The sequence below is a fragment of the Phascolarctos cinereus genome, unplaced genomic scaffold, assembly GCF_003287225.1.
Source record: "Phascolarctos cinereus isolate Bilbo 61053 unplaced genomic scaffold, phaCin_HiC Scaffold_7;HRSCAF=346, whole genome shotgun sequence".
In the NCBI taxonomy this organism is placed as follows: domain Eukaryota; kingdom Metazoa; phylum Chordata; class Mammalia; order Diprotodontia; family Phascolarctidae; genus Phascolarctos; species Phascolarctos cinereus.
Genome location: NW_027556180.1, coordinates 155,913,561 through 155,931,021, shown reverse-complemented (window position 1 = coordinate 155,931,021; position 17,461 = coordinate 155,913,561). Strand labels below are relative to the sequence as shown.

Below are 17,461 nucleotides of genomic sequence, written 5' to 3'. Positions count from 1 at the left end.
GAACTTACTAGCTATGTGACACTGGGCAAGTTACTTAACCATGTTTGCCTTAGTTTCCTCATCTGTAAAATGAGCTGGAGAAGAAAATGGCAAAACCACTCCAGCATCCAAGAAAACCCCAAATGGGGTCACAAAGAGTTGGACATGACTGAAAACAACTAAAAAAACCAGGAAAAAAGTCTTATAATGTTTTCTGAAATCAGTAGGCCCTATTTTTCTAGATTTTGATAAACCAGGTGGCCAATGGTCCCAAATGTCTCTCTAAAATTTAGTTTTCTTAGTGGCTAGAGTCAATTGATATGAGCTCAGTTAGACCCATTATGACACGTTTCTCACTGAAATCAAGGCCAAGACCAGCCACTGTTACACTTGATAGCATAATGGGCTGTGGTGATACTTCCCCCCTGACAGAGCATTGACTGTGGTTATGAGAAATGGCTGTTCCAACTATGAGTGTTTTCGGGCATTCTAATTTGAAAACTTAAGAATGGAACACCAAACCCAAGTTATAAACATTATATTACTCTATAAAACAGATATTATTGAGCTAAAGAAGGGGAGAAAACAATAATGGAAAAGGAAGCAGCTGCTATGTTACGGGACTATCTTGAGTCCTGGGTTTCTGTCTCTGACTGGAAGGCTGTTTTTATCATGACCTTCCTGGCAGTTGTTTTTGAGCTACTCCTCCTGGAACTTTGTAAGACTTGTCATAAAAAGATTTCAGAAAGAAAGGTCCAAAAGGAGAGCTGCTCAGATTCTTCGGAGGTAAGTGAAGGAGAAAAGGTTTATTTTGTTGTCTTCAATTTTTTACACAACTATTTTGTTAAACATCCATGTCAGACACCTTGATCTGCATCTTTTCTTAAAATTTGCAATTTTTGTCATTTTTTAAAAAACTGATATACTTTATTTGAGTTTATCACTTACTAACAAGCAACATGCCCCTGCCCCTTTCAGGCCCATACCAACTTCCCATAAAAATACAAACAATTAAAACACACTGGTTTGATTTTCTAACCCATCACTTTCTTCTTTGAAATAGGAGGAAGAAAATTCTTTTCTGAAAAACTTGGAATATGGTAAATATGGTGCCATTTTAATAACTTTCTATTTTATATAAAACATACCCTAATTAAACTAACCTATTAATTGTTCCCCCCCCCATTTACCTATAGAGAACTGGCCACATGCTGAATTACCTCCAAAAAGAAGGTAAGTGAAATATCTTGGCATTAAGCAACATTAGTTTTTCTTTATAAAATTTTATTCATTTTTTTGTTTTCAGAAAACATTTCCATTTCTAAGAGTTTTTGGATGTAATTTTAATAAAATACTTAATATATAACATAAGAAATAGCAATTGTAAGGATGATCCCTGTGTAGCTGTACTACAACTTTTAAAAAAATCAGCCTATTCACTTTAAGAAAAAAAAAAGTCAGATTTTTTTATTTGCAGAACCATTATTTTTTCACTGCCTTCTGAGATAGTCTGTTACACTGATTTTTCAAACATCTAAATCTCTCCCACATTGAAACTTCTACCCACCAATCTTAGTTCTGCCTTCTGGTGACAAGCAAACCAAATCTAATTTCTTTCCTACTTGACAACCCTTCACATATTTGAGTACAGCTATAATTTCCCCAAGTCTTGTCTTTTCCAGCTAGACATACCCATTCATTCAAACAATTTTCATAAGAAGTTCAAGTGATCTTTCACTATCCTGTTTCACATCTTTCTGTACATTTTCTAGTGCAACTATGTCCTTCCTAAAATGTGCCTACCCAGAACTGAAAATTATACTGCAGATAAGGTCTGATCATAGTAGAATAGCAGAACTTTTTAGTACAAGATACTAGGCCTCTTTTAATGTTACGTAAGCTTACCAAAGTTGTTTTGGTTGCTGTATCTCATATTAATTGCATTTTACCAAAATGAGAATCGAAGAAGCATAGTCAAGACAGCATTAGCCTTGGAGTCAGGAAGAGATATGTGTTCAAATCCCATTTCTGAAACTTGCTAAATGTGTAACCGTTGTTTATTTCTCTGAGCCTCACTTTCTTCAATTTTAAAATGCTCATGGTGATATCCGTATAGTGACTACTTCACAGGATTATTGTGGGACTCAAATAAGATGATATATGTAAGATGCTTTTGCAAACTTTAAAGTATTATACAAATAACAGTGATTTCTATTAAAATACCCAGATCTTTTCCAGATGAAATGCTACCTAGAAACATCTCCCCATCTTTTGCTTGCAAAGTTGCTTATTTTTGAACCCCAAGTAAGACTTTATTAATTGTATTTATTCCTATCATAGTTCCTTTAATTCCAAATACGGCACTCTTCATATTACACCATGTTAACTACTTGATTGTCTTCAAGAGAATAGACAAATGAGTGATAGAATAATAGGGCCAAATGATGTCAGGAAAATTTAGGGAGAAAGAAGATCATTTTAGTTTTAGATATGTTTAATTTTCAGTGCAAGGACTTGGAGAAAAGTTAGCCTGGTGATGTCAATTTGGGAGGACCTTAAGGTAGTAGTCAAAGCTGTAGAAATATATGACATTACCAAGGGAGAGGGTGTAGAGCAAGGAAAGAAGGCGGCCAAAGAAAGAATCACTGGGAGCAGCTAAGTTGTGGGGAGTGACTAGAATCAGCAAAAGAGAAATTAAATGGTTATATGGATAGGAGAGTGAAGAGAGATTATCAGGGAAACCAAAAGAGGAATGGAGAGGATCAAGGGGGAGGGGTTGGTTAACAGTATCATAGGCTGCAGAAAGGTCAAGGAAGATAAGGATTTAGAAAAAGACTACTGAGCTTAGTAATTCGGAGTTCATTGGTGACCTCTGAGAGAATAGCATAAGTAGAGTGAAAGGGACAGAAGCCAGATTTCAAATATGTGGATAGTGAGGAAATGAAGGTAATAAGTGTAGACAATCAGCTGAAGATGTTTAGCAGTTAAAGGAAGAAAAGAGGTGAGATGGTAGCTCTTAGGTGACATGATATTGCCTCCTGCAGTCCCTGAGGAGATCAGGGCCATCTAAGGGGAGGTCTCTTAGCTTCTAATCCTCTTTAAAACTCCTGGGACTTCTCCTATCCTTTCCTTCTGGTCTCTTGCTTCAGAAGAAGAGGTGGTTCTTCTGGTCAAAGTTAACTTGTTCAGTTCTGCTTTAGATTCCATCTTATCCCAAACTTACTAGCAGGCCATCTAAGACTCATGATCATCTTGTTTCATCCTACATTATAAATTCATTTCCTATTACTCTATAAGAGCTCTACTTTCTTGATGAACTAGATTACTTGATAGTTCCCAAACTTGGCATCTTTTGTACTTCCATTCTTTTGTACAAGTATCTCTACATTCCTGCAACCACTATTATTTGTAGTTGCATATATACATACACATACTTACATATATATATATATACATATATATATGTATATATTTGTGTGTGTGTGTATGTGGAACCATGATTTTCTGATTATTTGTTGTTCCATGAAGCTTGGATTTCTCATGACAATACCTTGTCATTGTTCCTTCTCCCATGCTAACCTTTTCTTCTCTAACATCCTTCTGATATATAGGCTAGGAGGAAGAATGAGCATAACCCTGGCTCTCCACTGCCACTTACATGCCCCTCCTCCACTACTGTTGTTGTACTGAGAAATCAGCGGGTGAGACCCAGACATAATTTAAGATGTGGATTTTATTAGCGCATGGCTGCAAGGGGTATGCACATCCAAATCAAGGAGCCCCCATCAGGGGTCGAGCTAGGGTTTATATAGAAAAGAGCATGGGAAAGAAATGCGAGGAACACTGATGAGGTAATCCAAAGATGCAGGTGTCTTTGGGGGCTATGGATGGGAAAGTACAGGGAATATACAGGACAGGGAGGGGGATGGATCTTTGAAGTCTCGCAAGAGGAAGAGTTCTTGGGCTGGTCAAGGACACCCCTCTCCCTCTGTCTTGACATGAGAATGCTCTGCAACAAAGGAAAGCTTTCTCACAACACAGGAACTTGCTGAGGAATTGGGAGGCTTCCAGAGACATTATCTGAGGGCTGGGGCCTGAGCAGCCCAGCTCTGTGTAGTTGTACCAGGGAGAGAGATAAGGGTCATGCTGAGGCCCATGCATGAATAACTGCTAGGCACAGTGTCCTTGGGCTGGGGAGTGGTTGTTAGAGATGGTGTTTCTGAGACTAGGGAGAAATTGGGGCACAAGTACAAGCACAAGCACCCAAGCACCCCATTATTATGGGTCAGAGATCACACAAACCAGACCAGGTGTCCTGGTCTCTGGTATAAACATAATTATCTAAAGCAATTATATTGCAAGCTTTCTTATCCATTTGCGTTGGAGGTATGGGCTATGCTGAGCTATGCAAGAGTACATTTCACTATTGTTTAGATTTAGGAGGAAAGAGGTCTGGGGCAAGATTAAGCACCAACTTTTGCTTTCCATGGCTTAAAGGGCCCTACTACCTAAATGGCAAAATAATGTTTTGCATTACACTGTCACTCAGAAAGAGACCTCTTCTGTGGAGTTCACATCATCTGATTCTGTTGCCCTTTCCAGATTCTTTTTGCTGTCAACAGTCCAAGTTACTCTTTGATTTTTTTTAATTAATTTTTTCAGTTCAAAACATATACGTTCTTTCCCTTCTATTTTTCCTTTGAAAAATTGAAAAAAAGAAACAGGAAGAAAAAAACCCCCTTGTAACAAATATGCATAGTCAAGCAAAACAAAGCAAAATTATCCAGGTCACTGTTTGCTCTTTCTTAAGAAGCTCAGCACCTTGTCCAGCCCTCACCATTCCTAAAAATCAGGAACTCAGAGAGCAATCCTTATACCTGATAGCCAGCTGGACATTTCTACTTTGGAGCCCTTTGTATGCGTACTCAGTTCCAGCTCAGCAGCCAGCTCAAAGGCTTTTTTTCATCATGTAATAAGCAGACAGAAAACAGTTGTGCAACATCTGAAGATGTTTTGGAGTGGAGAGCAGCCCCATTTTGTGGGTTTTGCAGTTTTCTGGACATCCCTGTGATGCAGAGGAGGAGATTGCTCTTGATTATCTAAGAGTCTTCATCAGAGAAGAAAGAAACAGAGACTGAGAGTGTGAAGGAAGAGGGAGAAGACGAACTTGAATGGTGAACAAGAGATTTCCCCTGAGCATGGGATCTATGGGGAAAGCTTACCAGAAGCAGGCTTACCAAAAGTGCATGCTGCCAGGACTGGGTCCTCACTGGCCAGTTCCCCCATACACTCTCCTCCTTTATAAAATCTGTCATCTTTGGTCAATTGACTGAAGTGCATTTGGCACGCAATGTTCCTATTCCCAATCCAGAACAATCCTTTGAAGTCCTGGGGAGGCATAAGCATTGTCCTTTCTCTTGCTTTCCAAATGCTATATAGGAAGCAGTCAGTGTGGCATAGATTTTACATAATCTTACATGTTTAGGCAAAACATTGCAATTGTCTCCACGTACTGAGTTACACAGATTCAACAAGTAAAAAATATTTTACAAAATTGACCAAAGTTGCTTGCTGAGTACTTACCAAGGGGCTGGCTCAACCTGGAAATGGTCTTGCCCAAAGGCAATGAAGAAAAAGGCAAATAAAAACCCCCAGTTTTCCATTTCAGAAGGAAACCTGTTGCCTGTCAATCTTTCTAGATAACCCAGAACTCTTCCCATAGGTATTTAGGAACTGGGGCCATCTAGAAATCATTCTCTCTTCTTTGGGTGAGAAACCAAAGTGTCTGTGTGAAAACTCTTCCATACCCTTACTGTACTGAGTCAACTTAATGAGAGTCTGGGCAGAATTTTCAGGTGTCCCTTTCTATGCAGGGCACATCAAACCTTCTCTAGGGGTGCAATTTCCTTTGTGGTCAGACAAATTTCCTGGATTTTTTTTTTTTTTTGGTGAGGCAATTGGAGTTAAGTGCCTTGCCCAGAGTCACACAGCTAGTGAGTGTTATGTGTCTGAGGCCAGATTTTAACTCAGGTCCTCCTGACTCCAAGGCTGGTGTTATATCCACTGTGTCACCTATGCTTTTAAAATACATTTTTAACTCTTTAATTTTTAATTGGTGAATTCAGGCTATTTTTATTTAATTTTATACTTATGAAATTTGATTTGTCTTATTGGGTTTTTTTTGTATTTTTGTTCTTAATGTTGTCTAGATAAAATGAACACTTTGGCTTCTTAGATGGCTTCATTTTTCTTTTTTGTTATTATTCTTATTCTTATTTTTTTGTTTGTTTGTTTTGTTTAGGCAATCAGGGTTAAGTGCCTTGCCCAGAGTCACACAGCTAGTGAGTGTTATGTGTCTGAGGCCAGATTTTAACTCAGGTCCTCCTGACTCCAAGGCTGGTGTTATATCCACTGTGTCACCTATGCTTTTAAAATACATTTTTAACTCTTTAATTTTTAATTGGTGAATTCAGGCTATTTTTATTTAATTTTATACATGTGAACTTTGATTTGTCTTATTGATTTTTTTTGGTATCATTGTTCTTAATGTTGTCTAGATGAAATGAACACTTTGGCTTCTTAAAATGGCTCCCTTTTTCTTTTTTGTTATTATTATTATTATTATTATTATTTGTTTTGTTTAGGCAATCAGGGTTAAGTGACTTGCCCAGGGTCACACAGCTGGTAAGTATCAAATGTCTGAGGCTAGATTTGCACTCAGGTCCTCCTGACTCCAAGGCCAGAGCTCTATCCACTGTGCTACCTAGCTGCCCTTCTTCTTTATTATTATTTGTGACTATATTGTCAGAATTTTGTTTTCTAGAAAGGTTCAGATATATCACATGAAATAATGGCTATCTTTTCCCTAAACATTTTGAAATACGCTCTTGAAAGTTTGGGGTGCATATTTGACCATGCTCCGCGTGACTTTTCTTTGCTACTATCAATTCTAAGAGGGCATGATCACTTTTCTTGTTTCCCATTACTGCTACTTTACCAACCAGTTCTTTGTTATGGGTCAGAATGAAGTGTCTCTCTATCTCCTCAGAAAGGCAACTGGAAGTCAATCTAGCTGTTGGACCTTAACCACTTGGGCCTTCAAACAACAGGAAGAATGGGATTGGAAGAACCACTGAGGGCCTTCAAAAGGCCATGTCAGTAGCCAAGAGGCTGTCTTCTTAGTCTCTGACCACCCCACATTTAATCTTCTTTTCATTTTCATTGGCTCCTTTTTTGGCAACTTAGTGGACCCAGACTTCTCAGAATAATGTTTGTTGCCTATGTTTATAATTGAAAGAAATGCTAACTTTTGGTTAGTGATTAGTGAAAATAAAGATGTATTTTTTCTCCATTCAAGTTTTTACAGATGCCCTGAAATCTATCTACAGAATTCTTGGGTTTCTGTGGACCTCAGATTAAGAGTCTCTGTGTTAGGCCCATCTCTCCAGGTGATTCTGTGTTCTATGCTTTATTTGCTTCCTGGACTTCTCCTTGGATGGGTTTCTAGGACTCTGGGGATATGGCATTAATACTCTTGGTGGAAGGAGTCTAGCTATTAGGTTCCTAATATTCAGGCAGTAAACTTGGCCTCTCCAAAAAGTGAAGGTATATAGGACAGTCCTCACTACCTTCCCAGATTTTGAGAACAGAGTAACAAACTCAGGAGACTCTCAAAGCCTGATCATGTTGCCTACAATCATGCTTCTTTTATAGTTATAGCATGGCATTTCTGAATTCATATCCTTATGGAGAACTTATACAAGTATCTCTATCTTCTAACAAATGGCACTTTTACATAGCACTCTCAAGATCTGTAAACTGCTTAACCTACATTTTCTCATAAGATCCTCACAACTTTGTGATAAAAAGAAATATGGGTTATTATTATTATTTATTATTAAATATATAACACATATGCATGATATAATATTATATCATGTTATATAAAATATATAATAATAATAATTATTATTGTCTGCATTTTACAGATCAGAAAACTGAGGTTGAAAGAGAGTTTTTAACTAGTCGACAGTCTTTCAGCTAATAAATATCAGAGGGAGGATTTGAATCTAGGTCTCTTCTGAATCTAAGTTCAATACTATATAATGTTACTTCTCCTACATTTGTGTAATCTGTTCTTCTCTAAATAGGTTGTTCTACACTTGTCCTGGTTGAATTTTAATCCATTTATATTTGCCCAGTGCTTTAACTTGCTGAGGTCATTCAATTTTTTGGGATGCTACACATGCCCACCTAACATTCATCAGACATACATTCAGTGAGGGCTGATTTGGGCTGATTTGGATCAAGGCACTGCATCTTTAATAATAATGATAAAGTTCCTCATTACTTCATAAACCTTAAATTGCTATATAAATGCTATCATTATCATTATTATTTCACCTCATGGTTAGTGGAGTTAAAAAACTACCTGCTACCCACAGATCTTATGTTTAGGACTTAAAAAAAATTATCTAAAACATTTATATGTAATTCCCTGTGCTGAGAGATCTGTCATTTGTATTATTTCTGAAATCTGCAGGACCTAAGATGAAATCATTAAATCATAAATTAATTGGAGGCAGAGGCCAACTTGAACTAGTGAGAAGTTCAAATAAAACATTATGAAAGAAAGTGCATTGTGTTATTTTCTGCTTTATGCAATAACTGAAACTAGTCTAGTAGTCTAGCATTCATTCATTCTTTCCGTTGGTGGCTCTGAGAGATCCTTAAGGATCTTGTTTTAGTGAATGATTAGTATTTGACATATCAACTGTTTGTTCACCTGGTGTAGAAAGAAATACACTGAATTTAGAATCAGGAGAATTAGGATTAATTATCAGCTCTTTGACTTGCTAGTTGTGTAACTCTGGGAAAACATTTAGCTTTCCTGTAGCAAAGTGTGGAGTTGAGCCTGTGTCCTCTGGAGCAGTGAATAGAGCACCAGGCCAGGAGTTAGGAAGACCTGAGCTCAAATCTGGCCTCAGACACTTACTAGCTGTGTGACTCTGGGCAAGTCACATGACTGTGCCTCAGTTGCCTCATCTGTTAAATGAGCTTGGAGAAACCACACTCATATATTTGCCAAGAAAAGCCCAAATGGGGTCATGAAGAGTTGGGCATGACTGAAACCACTCAACAGCAGCAACTGCCACCACCTATGCCTCTAAATGCAATGCTCTGGTATGCTGTGCCATGCTAACTCTTTTGGATTGAAAGCTGCATTTGAAGTTAGGAAGATTCTAGTTGAAATCATGCCTCTGCATTCACTACCTTTGTGACCCTAAGCAAATCATTATTCCTTCCTTTTTTTTTTTTCAGGGCCAGTGCTCTATCCACTGCGCCACCTAGCTGCCCCTCATTTTTCCTTTCTGAGCATCAATTTCCTCAGCAAATGAGAGAGTCTCTAAGGCCCCTTCTAGATCCCCAGGCTGCTTGTAATCTTGTAATCTCTTATGAACACTGATCACCTATATTTGTAGTTTCTGCCAGGCTTTGACTATAGTTACCACTGTCTCTAGCTTTCTGGTCCTTTCCTCAAGAAGAACCAGGCCCCACCATGTAGTTTTCAGCCCTTTTTGAAAAGGCAGATAATTTGGCCTAAGGTCAACAAAAAAAAAAAAAGAAGAAGAAAAAGAAAAAAGAAAAGAAAAGAAAAATCTCCATTCAGATTATCCTACTTTATTTCTGTAGTATTGGCTCTGAAATTTCCCATCTGGGAATATTCTCAGCAGGATATTCTCAGGTTCAGGCAGTTCTTTTAGGACAAAGGTCCTTCCAGCTTCACCAATTTTATCTCTGGCAAGAGACAAAGTATATGTACACATATAAAGTATTATGGAGAACCTGTGATGTAAATTAAAACTAAGTCAAAACTCAAACTCTAATTTCATTTTACTACACTTTGCTTTTTTACCATTCTAAGTCTTAAGTCCTATAGTTTTTGAAGGAAGAAAGCTCTAATTCTCTCTTTTTTTAAAGACCTTACTACCTTGGTAGGGGAAAATAAATTCTTGAAAATTTATAAAAGTAATTCCTTTCACCTAGTCAACTGGTTTGTTGAATGAGTAGTAATGTAGCTTAGCTCCTTGCTTTAGTTATTTTTTAAATTTGCATTTTCTTTTTCTTTTCTTAATCAGGACATACCTGGATTAGAAAGAAATATGTGCTAAGCTTGACTCTTTGTACACATTCTGTGTTTTCTTATAGACTTGGAGCTTTATCAAGGAGTCAGTTTCTGTTTTCACTTGACCCCCAGAATACAGAAGACATCATTAATGAGATGCTTGCAACTTCATGTGAAACATGGTCTGGTACTAGTGATAATGAAAGCCAATTAAGTTGGCCTAGTGGCAGTGGAAGTCGGCTGTCATTTTCAAGTGAGGCTATCTCGTCTTCTTCATTTGTAAATTCAGTACACAGGCAGCCTCCTCCCAACCACAGAAGATTTTCTCATCTTATGTTTGAAACACTACCATTTTCATCAAGAAAATTACTACCAATGAGGAAAATGTGTGCAAATAAAAATAAGAATGTACGGTTTTCTTCAGATCATAATTTTTTGCGAAAAATCCAAGATAACATTAGAAAATGAAGACCTAGATTTGACACCATGCCCTTCAGCTCATGTATATCTTCCCAGAAACCAAATTAGGCTTCTAGAAGAGAATTTGAGAAATCAAATCCCTGCAAAATCTCAGCCTGTGATAAAGATTAAAACTACTTATCAAAGCTCAAACTTTGCTAAATTGAATCAAGCACCACTGTACCCATCAGAAGAAACTTCTTGTAAAAGAGAGAAAATGCTCCAAGAGTCATTATTTCACTGCCCAGATGATATCAGGTCCAACATTTTCATGCATCCTCAAGGTTTATCACAATCTGAAATTTCAGTTCAGAATGAAGTCCCAGGCCAGGCCCAAGATTGCAACCAGATCCAAAACAATATTAATATCCAAACTTCAGTAAAAGTCCGAGGTTTGTCCAAGTTCCAAAGTGCTTATTATGAGAAGCAGGAACAGTTCACTACTAACTTGTTAGATAAAAGTCCACCAATTTTATCTGTGACAAGAGACAAAACAATAAATCCACAAATATTAAATATTATGGAGAACCTAAACATATTAAATCCAAAGGAAGAGCTCCAAAAATATTCAACAGTGCTTAGCACTTGTGTACCTGTTTCACCTCAAACAAAGCACAAAAATGGAATATGTCCAACAGACTTGAAAAATACAATGGGTCCCAGAGTTATGAGTCTCAAGGCAAAGAAAACATCATTTTCACAGCTGCTTAATATCCTAGGCTATGGTACATTAGCCAATAGAAGGAAACTGGAATGTAACATTGCAAAATCACACAGTACTTGTGCAGTGAAGCCATGTAATGTCTCACCAGATTCAGCCCTAAAAGCTAGACAGGTTTCTGTGCCCAGATCATCTTTTGGTCATAGTAGAGTAAGAGCAAAGAGAGATATGCTAAGAGCTACAAAAATCAAGTCTCCTCTTCAGGTACAGAACAAAAAATCACCAGAGAAAATATCATATGCACAGCCACTTGAGAAGACACCTCGACCAGTGGAAAATAAAGGTAAATTTAAAGAATCAACAGATACCTCTACACTCAGTTTAGAGTACTCAGATAGCAAAATGCAACATGGTAAAAACTATGGTATGATTAGATCAGGATTAACTGTGAACAATAAAGAAAACAGTTACCTCTCATGTGCAAATAAGATAGAATTTCTTTCTCTACAGCGAGATGCCCGGCAATCCAAGTATGTACCTCAAACTGTTTTGAATTCTGTTTCTTTCCCTAAGAAGTTCTTATTTCAACCTGAGAAAGCAAAGACAATAAATGATGCCACTGACCCAGAGACTTTTAAAATATCAAATTCACTGGGACAGAAAATACCAAATAAGACTGACGTGCCTGTGTATGACTGTTCCAGATCTGGAAAAAAACTTAAATTTTTTATTTCAAGGCAGAAGATCCTGCAGCCAAAAGTAGTATTAAAATCTTTTCTCTGTTCTATTTTTGCCCCTGTCAAGTCCCCACTTCAAAGTGAAAAACAGAAAAAAAGTGATCATTTAGGAGAAGACATGGAAAGAATAATACAAGATCAATCTCAAGGAGAAGAGACATCACTAATTGAAGTCAAGTGTGAACCTCTTCTTGACTCGGAAAGGGTTGCCAATCTCCAAATTGTACCAGCCCAAGAAGAGATATCACTAATTAAGGCACAATTGGTGGAATGTGATGGCCCAAGAGATTCTGTGATGCAGGGAAACTATGCAAATCATCAAGAATGGTTCACTACAAACCAGGAGGGGCAGCAGGATCAAAAATGTTTACCACTAACTATTTCAAAATCTGGGAGTATCATTAAGTCTTGTATGCTTCCACTTGAACAAACATCAGAAGAAATCTTGGAAGACTCAAAAAAATCAACATATCCTTCAAGTTGTGAAGAAATCAAAAAATCACTTGAGAGCCACATAAAAGCAACAGACATTTTACAATCTATCTGTAGCACGGTTCCCAGTCCCTCTCAAATTAAAATCAAATATGTAAAAATAATGGAAGACAAGAACAATTCTGTGTGTATACCTCTAATTTGTGAAGAAACCAAACAGTCTGAATCCAAAGTAGAAACTGGAGTTGATTCAAAATGTATCAATGCCATCATGCCCAGTCTATATCCAAATGCTACGCAAGTACAAATAGTGGCAGACATTACAGATATAAGTCCTTCTCCAGAAATCAAAAGGTCTGAATCTTGTGGAGTGAGTGAAATTGTTTCAAATCTAGTAAAGTCAGATACACCCACAGTAGAAATAGTAGCAGATGTTGACAATTCAACGTGTTGCGCTCCACTTTGTGAGGAAATCAAATTACATCTTGAGACTCCGCTAAAAGCTGAAGACTTTTCAGAATCGAACATTACCACGATGCCTTGTCCATGCTCAACTGCAATAGTCCATCCAGTGGAAGACATAAAAGAGACAGTGGCTTCTCTGGTTTGTGAAGAAATTCAAAAGCCGCCTGATGACACTTCAGAGTCTAGTGATGTGTATTTTTGCAGCTCACCTTCAGTTGAACCAAATTCATTGTCTTTAAATTATGAAGAAAATGTCAAGAGATCCCTAGGGTCCCACAAAACCAAAAAAAGTATTTTGGAATCTATATTTACTTCTACACCCAATCAAAATTCTAGGAAAATGAAAACTGTACAAGCAATAGCAGACATGAGCGATTTAGTGTGTTCTTCAGTTGGTGAAGAAATGCAAAAGTGTATTGAGACTTCCATTGTTTTGGAACCTTCAGACATCTCTTTTCCCCTTCCCCTTAAAGATAAAAAGAAATCAGTACAAATTCTAGAAGATGTGAAAAAAACAGTACGTCCTCCAATTTGTGATAAAATCATTCAGGCCTCAGAGTCTCATATCACCGAAGCTGTTTCAAATTCCATAGATGCCTCCACACATAGTCCATGCCACATTAAAAAGAAATCTGTAGAAGTAGTATTGGATTTGAAAAAATCATTGTTTTCTCTTCCAATTTCTGCAGAAACCAAAAAATCCCTTGAGTCTTACATAAAAACTGGGGGTGTTATGCTGTCTAGAGGTCCATTTCAAAAGAGAATATCACAATTAGCTTTGGTCATGAAAAATTCAGCATTTCCTCCTACAGTCTGTGGAGAAATGCAAAGTGGCCTCCAGACTCACATAAAAATTCCTTTTGAGAAGAACTGGGAAATTGATAGAAAAACGGAGAAGCTTCCACAGAAGGATACATTTCTAGTGAAAGAGGGTCAAGAACAAATTGTGGCAGATGTAACAAAAGAAGTCGAGGTCTCCACACACCGTGGTGGGAGAAAGAAAGCTTTTCCAAAGGCCAGAGACACTGTAGAAGCTGAGTACTTCAAATCACAATTATGCTCTATCTCTGTTCTTGATAGGCTCACTGCTAATGAAAAAACAGATCTTATTTTTCATTTCCAAAAAAAGAGACTAGAATTAAAACAGGGAAGTATCCATACAATAGTTATTGAATCTTACCAAAAATCACCTTCTCTCATCAAGCCATGTATTTCAAAGGAAGCTCACAGTGATAGGCGAGTATTTCCAAGATGTAGGAAATTAAACTTTATGTCTCAGGAAGAGGTTGATTCCCTAGAGATGAACTTAAAACACAAATACCTGATGTTTCTTTTTGGACTCCCTTTTAATAGCCAGAGCTCATTAAAAGAAATCATCCCAAAGGCTGTAACTCCAATCCCTTCAATGATCTACCAGAAACATAAAGCTAAATACATCGAAAAAAATGTGTTAGTAATTAAAAGAGGAGTTAGAGAGAAATTAGAATCACACATCTATGAAAAACAGAAACTTGGTTTTTCAAATTCAATCGTGAGTCTTCTTCCCCAAAGCTTCATCCCTTGTCCTCCAGAAAACATATTTCATCCAGAAGAAGGAAACACTGTGAAAAGAGTCATCATTGAGGGTGAAACGAGGAAGAGTTTGCCATGCCATCTGAGAAAAATGGCAGCTGAGAAGAAGGGTGGAATTGCCTCAAAATTAATTAAATATGAGAACACAACAAAAGAATTATGCCCTGTCAGCAGTATGAAAGCAGTGATTGTTAACAAATTAAATGTCACAGATTATGTCAATGAAAACATTAAACAAGCTGTGGAGGTCAATATGCAGTTAAGGCTAAGTCAAAAGGCTTCATATATGGCTGCTGGAAATAAGGGAGGATCACTGCCTCTAGTTTTCCAGAGATTCACAGCCAATGATTTAAAAAAGCTCGTTACATATTTTTTAGTGAAATCACTGGAAGTCAAAATGAACATGATTCCTAAAGTAGTGGAAGAATCCATTAAAATGGTAGAAAATCAGGTCCAAAGAAAACCTCGATTAGAATCAGCTTATCCTACTAACAAAGTCACAAAGCCAAGAAGCACAAAATTGCCATTCATGGAATCCAAGTTTCTTCATCAAATAATTCTTAATTTACAACACAAATGTCTTATGTTTCTCTTCAGGCTTCCTGTTGAGACACTGCCCCCTGAGCTGACTATATCGCCCAAGTATCTGCCTAGACCTAAGCTTAATAAAAAATATAATATTGTAAATGAGGTTGGAAACCAAGTTTCCTTTTCCATTGATATGGAGAAATTAGAACAACACATCTCTTTGAAAAAGCAGAACTCATATAAAATCCTTTCAGAAATTATAAAATTACCTGAGTTAGTTATACTACCTGTTTCTCCTTCTGAAAACATTCCTATGGCAATGGATGACAGGACAATTTTGAAAAAAACTCTTTCTCCAAATTGCTCCAGCATTGTGCTTGATTCTCAATGTTTAACACAGAAAGATAGTGGTGAGCCTTCCTTGAGAAAACCTCATTGGTCTCTAGGAGAAGAGAAATTCCCTTTCAAAATATCTCCAAAGTTAACTAAAACTGTGCCTGATCCTCTAAAAGATGCACAAGAAAATACTGATATCTCTGAGGACTCAAAAATGTCTTGCCTTCAGAAAGGGGAAATTTGTCCTGAGTCTCAGAAAAGCAAACATACATCACCTACTTCACCTAAGAAGACAAACATTGACATAGTGTTAAATTTACATGAAACATCACTTCAGAAGACTGAAAATGCTCCTAATTTCTTTGAAATCCGGGGCGAACATGCATCTTCACCTGAGATTTATGACATATTTCAAGCTAAGGAGGAAGTTAATGCAAACACTGATAGTAGTAGCTTAAAAGCCTCGTATCAGAATTCTGAAGTTTCCTTTCAAAGTCAGGAAAATGTCCAGAGATCTGTCGAATCGAACAACTCTCCACCTCCCCCTTACGAAAGAGTGGAAATGGAAATGTCTTCTCAGAGGTCTGTCAAATTAAACAATTCTCCACCTCCCCCTAACAAAGTAGTGGAAAGGGAAATGTCTTCCCAAAGATCTGTGGAATTAAAGAACTCTTCAGCTCTCCCCAAGAAAAGAGTGGAAAGGGAAATGTCTTCCCAGAGATCTGTGGAATTAAAGAACTCTTCAGCTCCCCCCAAGAAAAGAGTGGAGAGGGAAATGTCTTCCCAGAAATCTGAGGAATTGAAATCTCCACCTTCTCCAGACAAAAGAGTGGAAAGGGAAATATCTTCCCAGAGATCTGTGGCATTAAAGAACTCTTCACCTCCCCCCAAGAAAAGTGTGGAAATGGAAATGGAAATGCCTTTCCAGACACCAAATGTGATCTTCAGGACCTTTAAAAAATCCTGGGAAAATGTGCCTTTATCAGATGGTGGTCCTTTAAGGCAGGGTCAGAAGGAAATGTTTTTTGACATTCCATTTAAGTTAGAGGACTTCAATCCTTTGGAAAAACTCAGTGAGACAAACCAAGTCAGGACCAAAACAAAGCCAGTTTACCAGAAGGGAGATTTAATTCCCCAAAGTATTCAACCTTCTGGAAACCAGAACTCCCTTATAACACCACCTTACTATACAGCTGATCAACATGGAAAAAAGAAATTGCACCCTAAAATTCATTCTCCTCACTGGATGTCTGACAGTTCATTAGAAACTCAATCCATGCCATATTCATTACCCAGAGAAGAAAAGCTTTCAAGGAAGACATGGAGTCAAGTAAGCAATCCCTTGGCTTCTGCAACTGACTCAAGACTCAAACTAGGCCTGGAAACAAGTGATGGGAAAATTATTCTGAGTCTGGAAAATAAAGCTGGAGAGAAGCTCAATGCTGATCTGCCCAAAGAGAACACTATGAAACTTGACCATTCTTGCAATTTTACAGAGAATGAAGAGAAGCAGAAAATGCAAGAGGAAGAATATGACTCTGGTTTAGATGCATCTCAATCAGTTTTAAACCATCAGCAGGAAAATGACTATTTTCATTTTAAGAGAAAAAACACTCAACATTTTTTTTATGCCTGCACACCAGCAGATACTCCAGGGAACAAATCCAAGACCATTCGCTGGAATATCCCCAAAAATATCTCTGGACAGAGTAAGTTTAGAACTCCCTTGGTAGCAAAGTTTTCAAATCCAGAGAAAATATGGAGTTCATCAAAGAAGTTTTTGGAGTCAGTCTCTGCGCCCTTTAACTTATACCCAGTCCATCAAAAATGATGTGAACCAGATCTAGACCTCTCATTGATGAGAAGTAAATGCTGTCAAATTGTGAAGTAATAAAACCATGTAAAATCCATTTTTTTTTTCTCAGTGGAGTGTTTAATAAATTGATTGTACAAATCACACGTTTAGTTGATGTTAAGGGCTGATGAGAAAGACTTTGAGTCTGGAATTCTTAGACACCATTAGAAAAAACAAATATGATATTAGAAGGACTTCTTGGGAGCTCAGATGATGCTGGTACTCTCATGGACACTAGTTTATTCTGAATTGGACTAAGGTCACAGAATGCCCATTAAATTCTATCCCTGAAATGAGTAATACATCTAAGT

At 37.5% G+C, this 17,461-nt stretch overlaps 1 protein-coding gene across 1 annotated transcript; it reads left to right on the top strand.

Annotated features, from left to right (window-relative positions):
* Positions 1–393: 393 nt before the first annotated feature.
* LRTM3 (leucine rich repeat transmembrane protein 3) lies at positions 394–17,205 on the top strand. The gene is made up of 4 exons (XM_020972399.2): positions 394–765; positions 1,043–1,079; positions 1,176–1,212; positions 10,189–17,205. Exon 4 carries the CDS (start codon positions 10,512–10,514, stop codon positions 17,124–17,126), a length of 6,615 nt encoding a protein of 2,204 aa, XP_020828058.2. The 5' UTR covers positions 394–765; positions 1,043–1,079; positions 1,176–1,212; positions 10,189–10,511; the 3' UTR covers positions 17,127–17,205.
* The last annotated feature ends 256 nt before the right edge of the window (positions 17,206–17,461 follow it).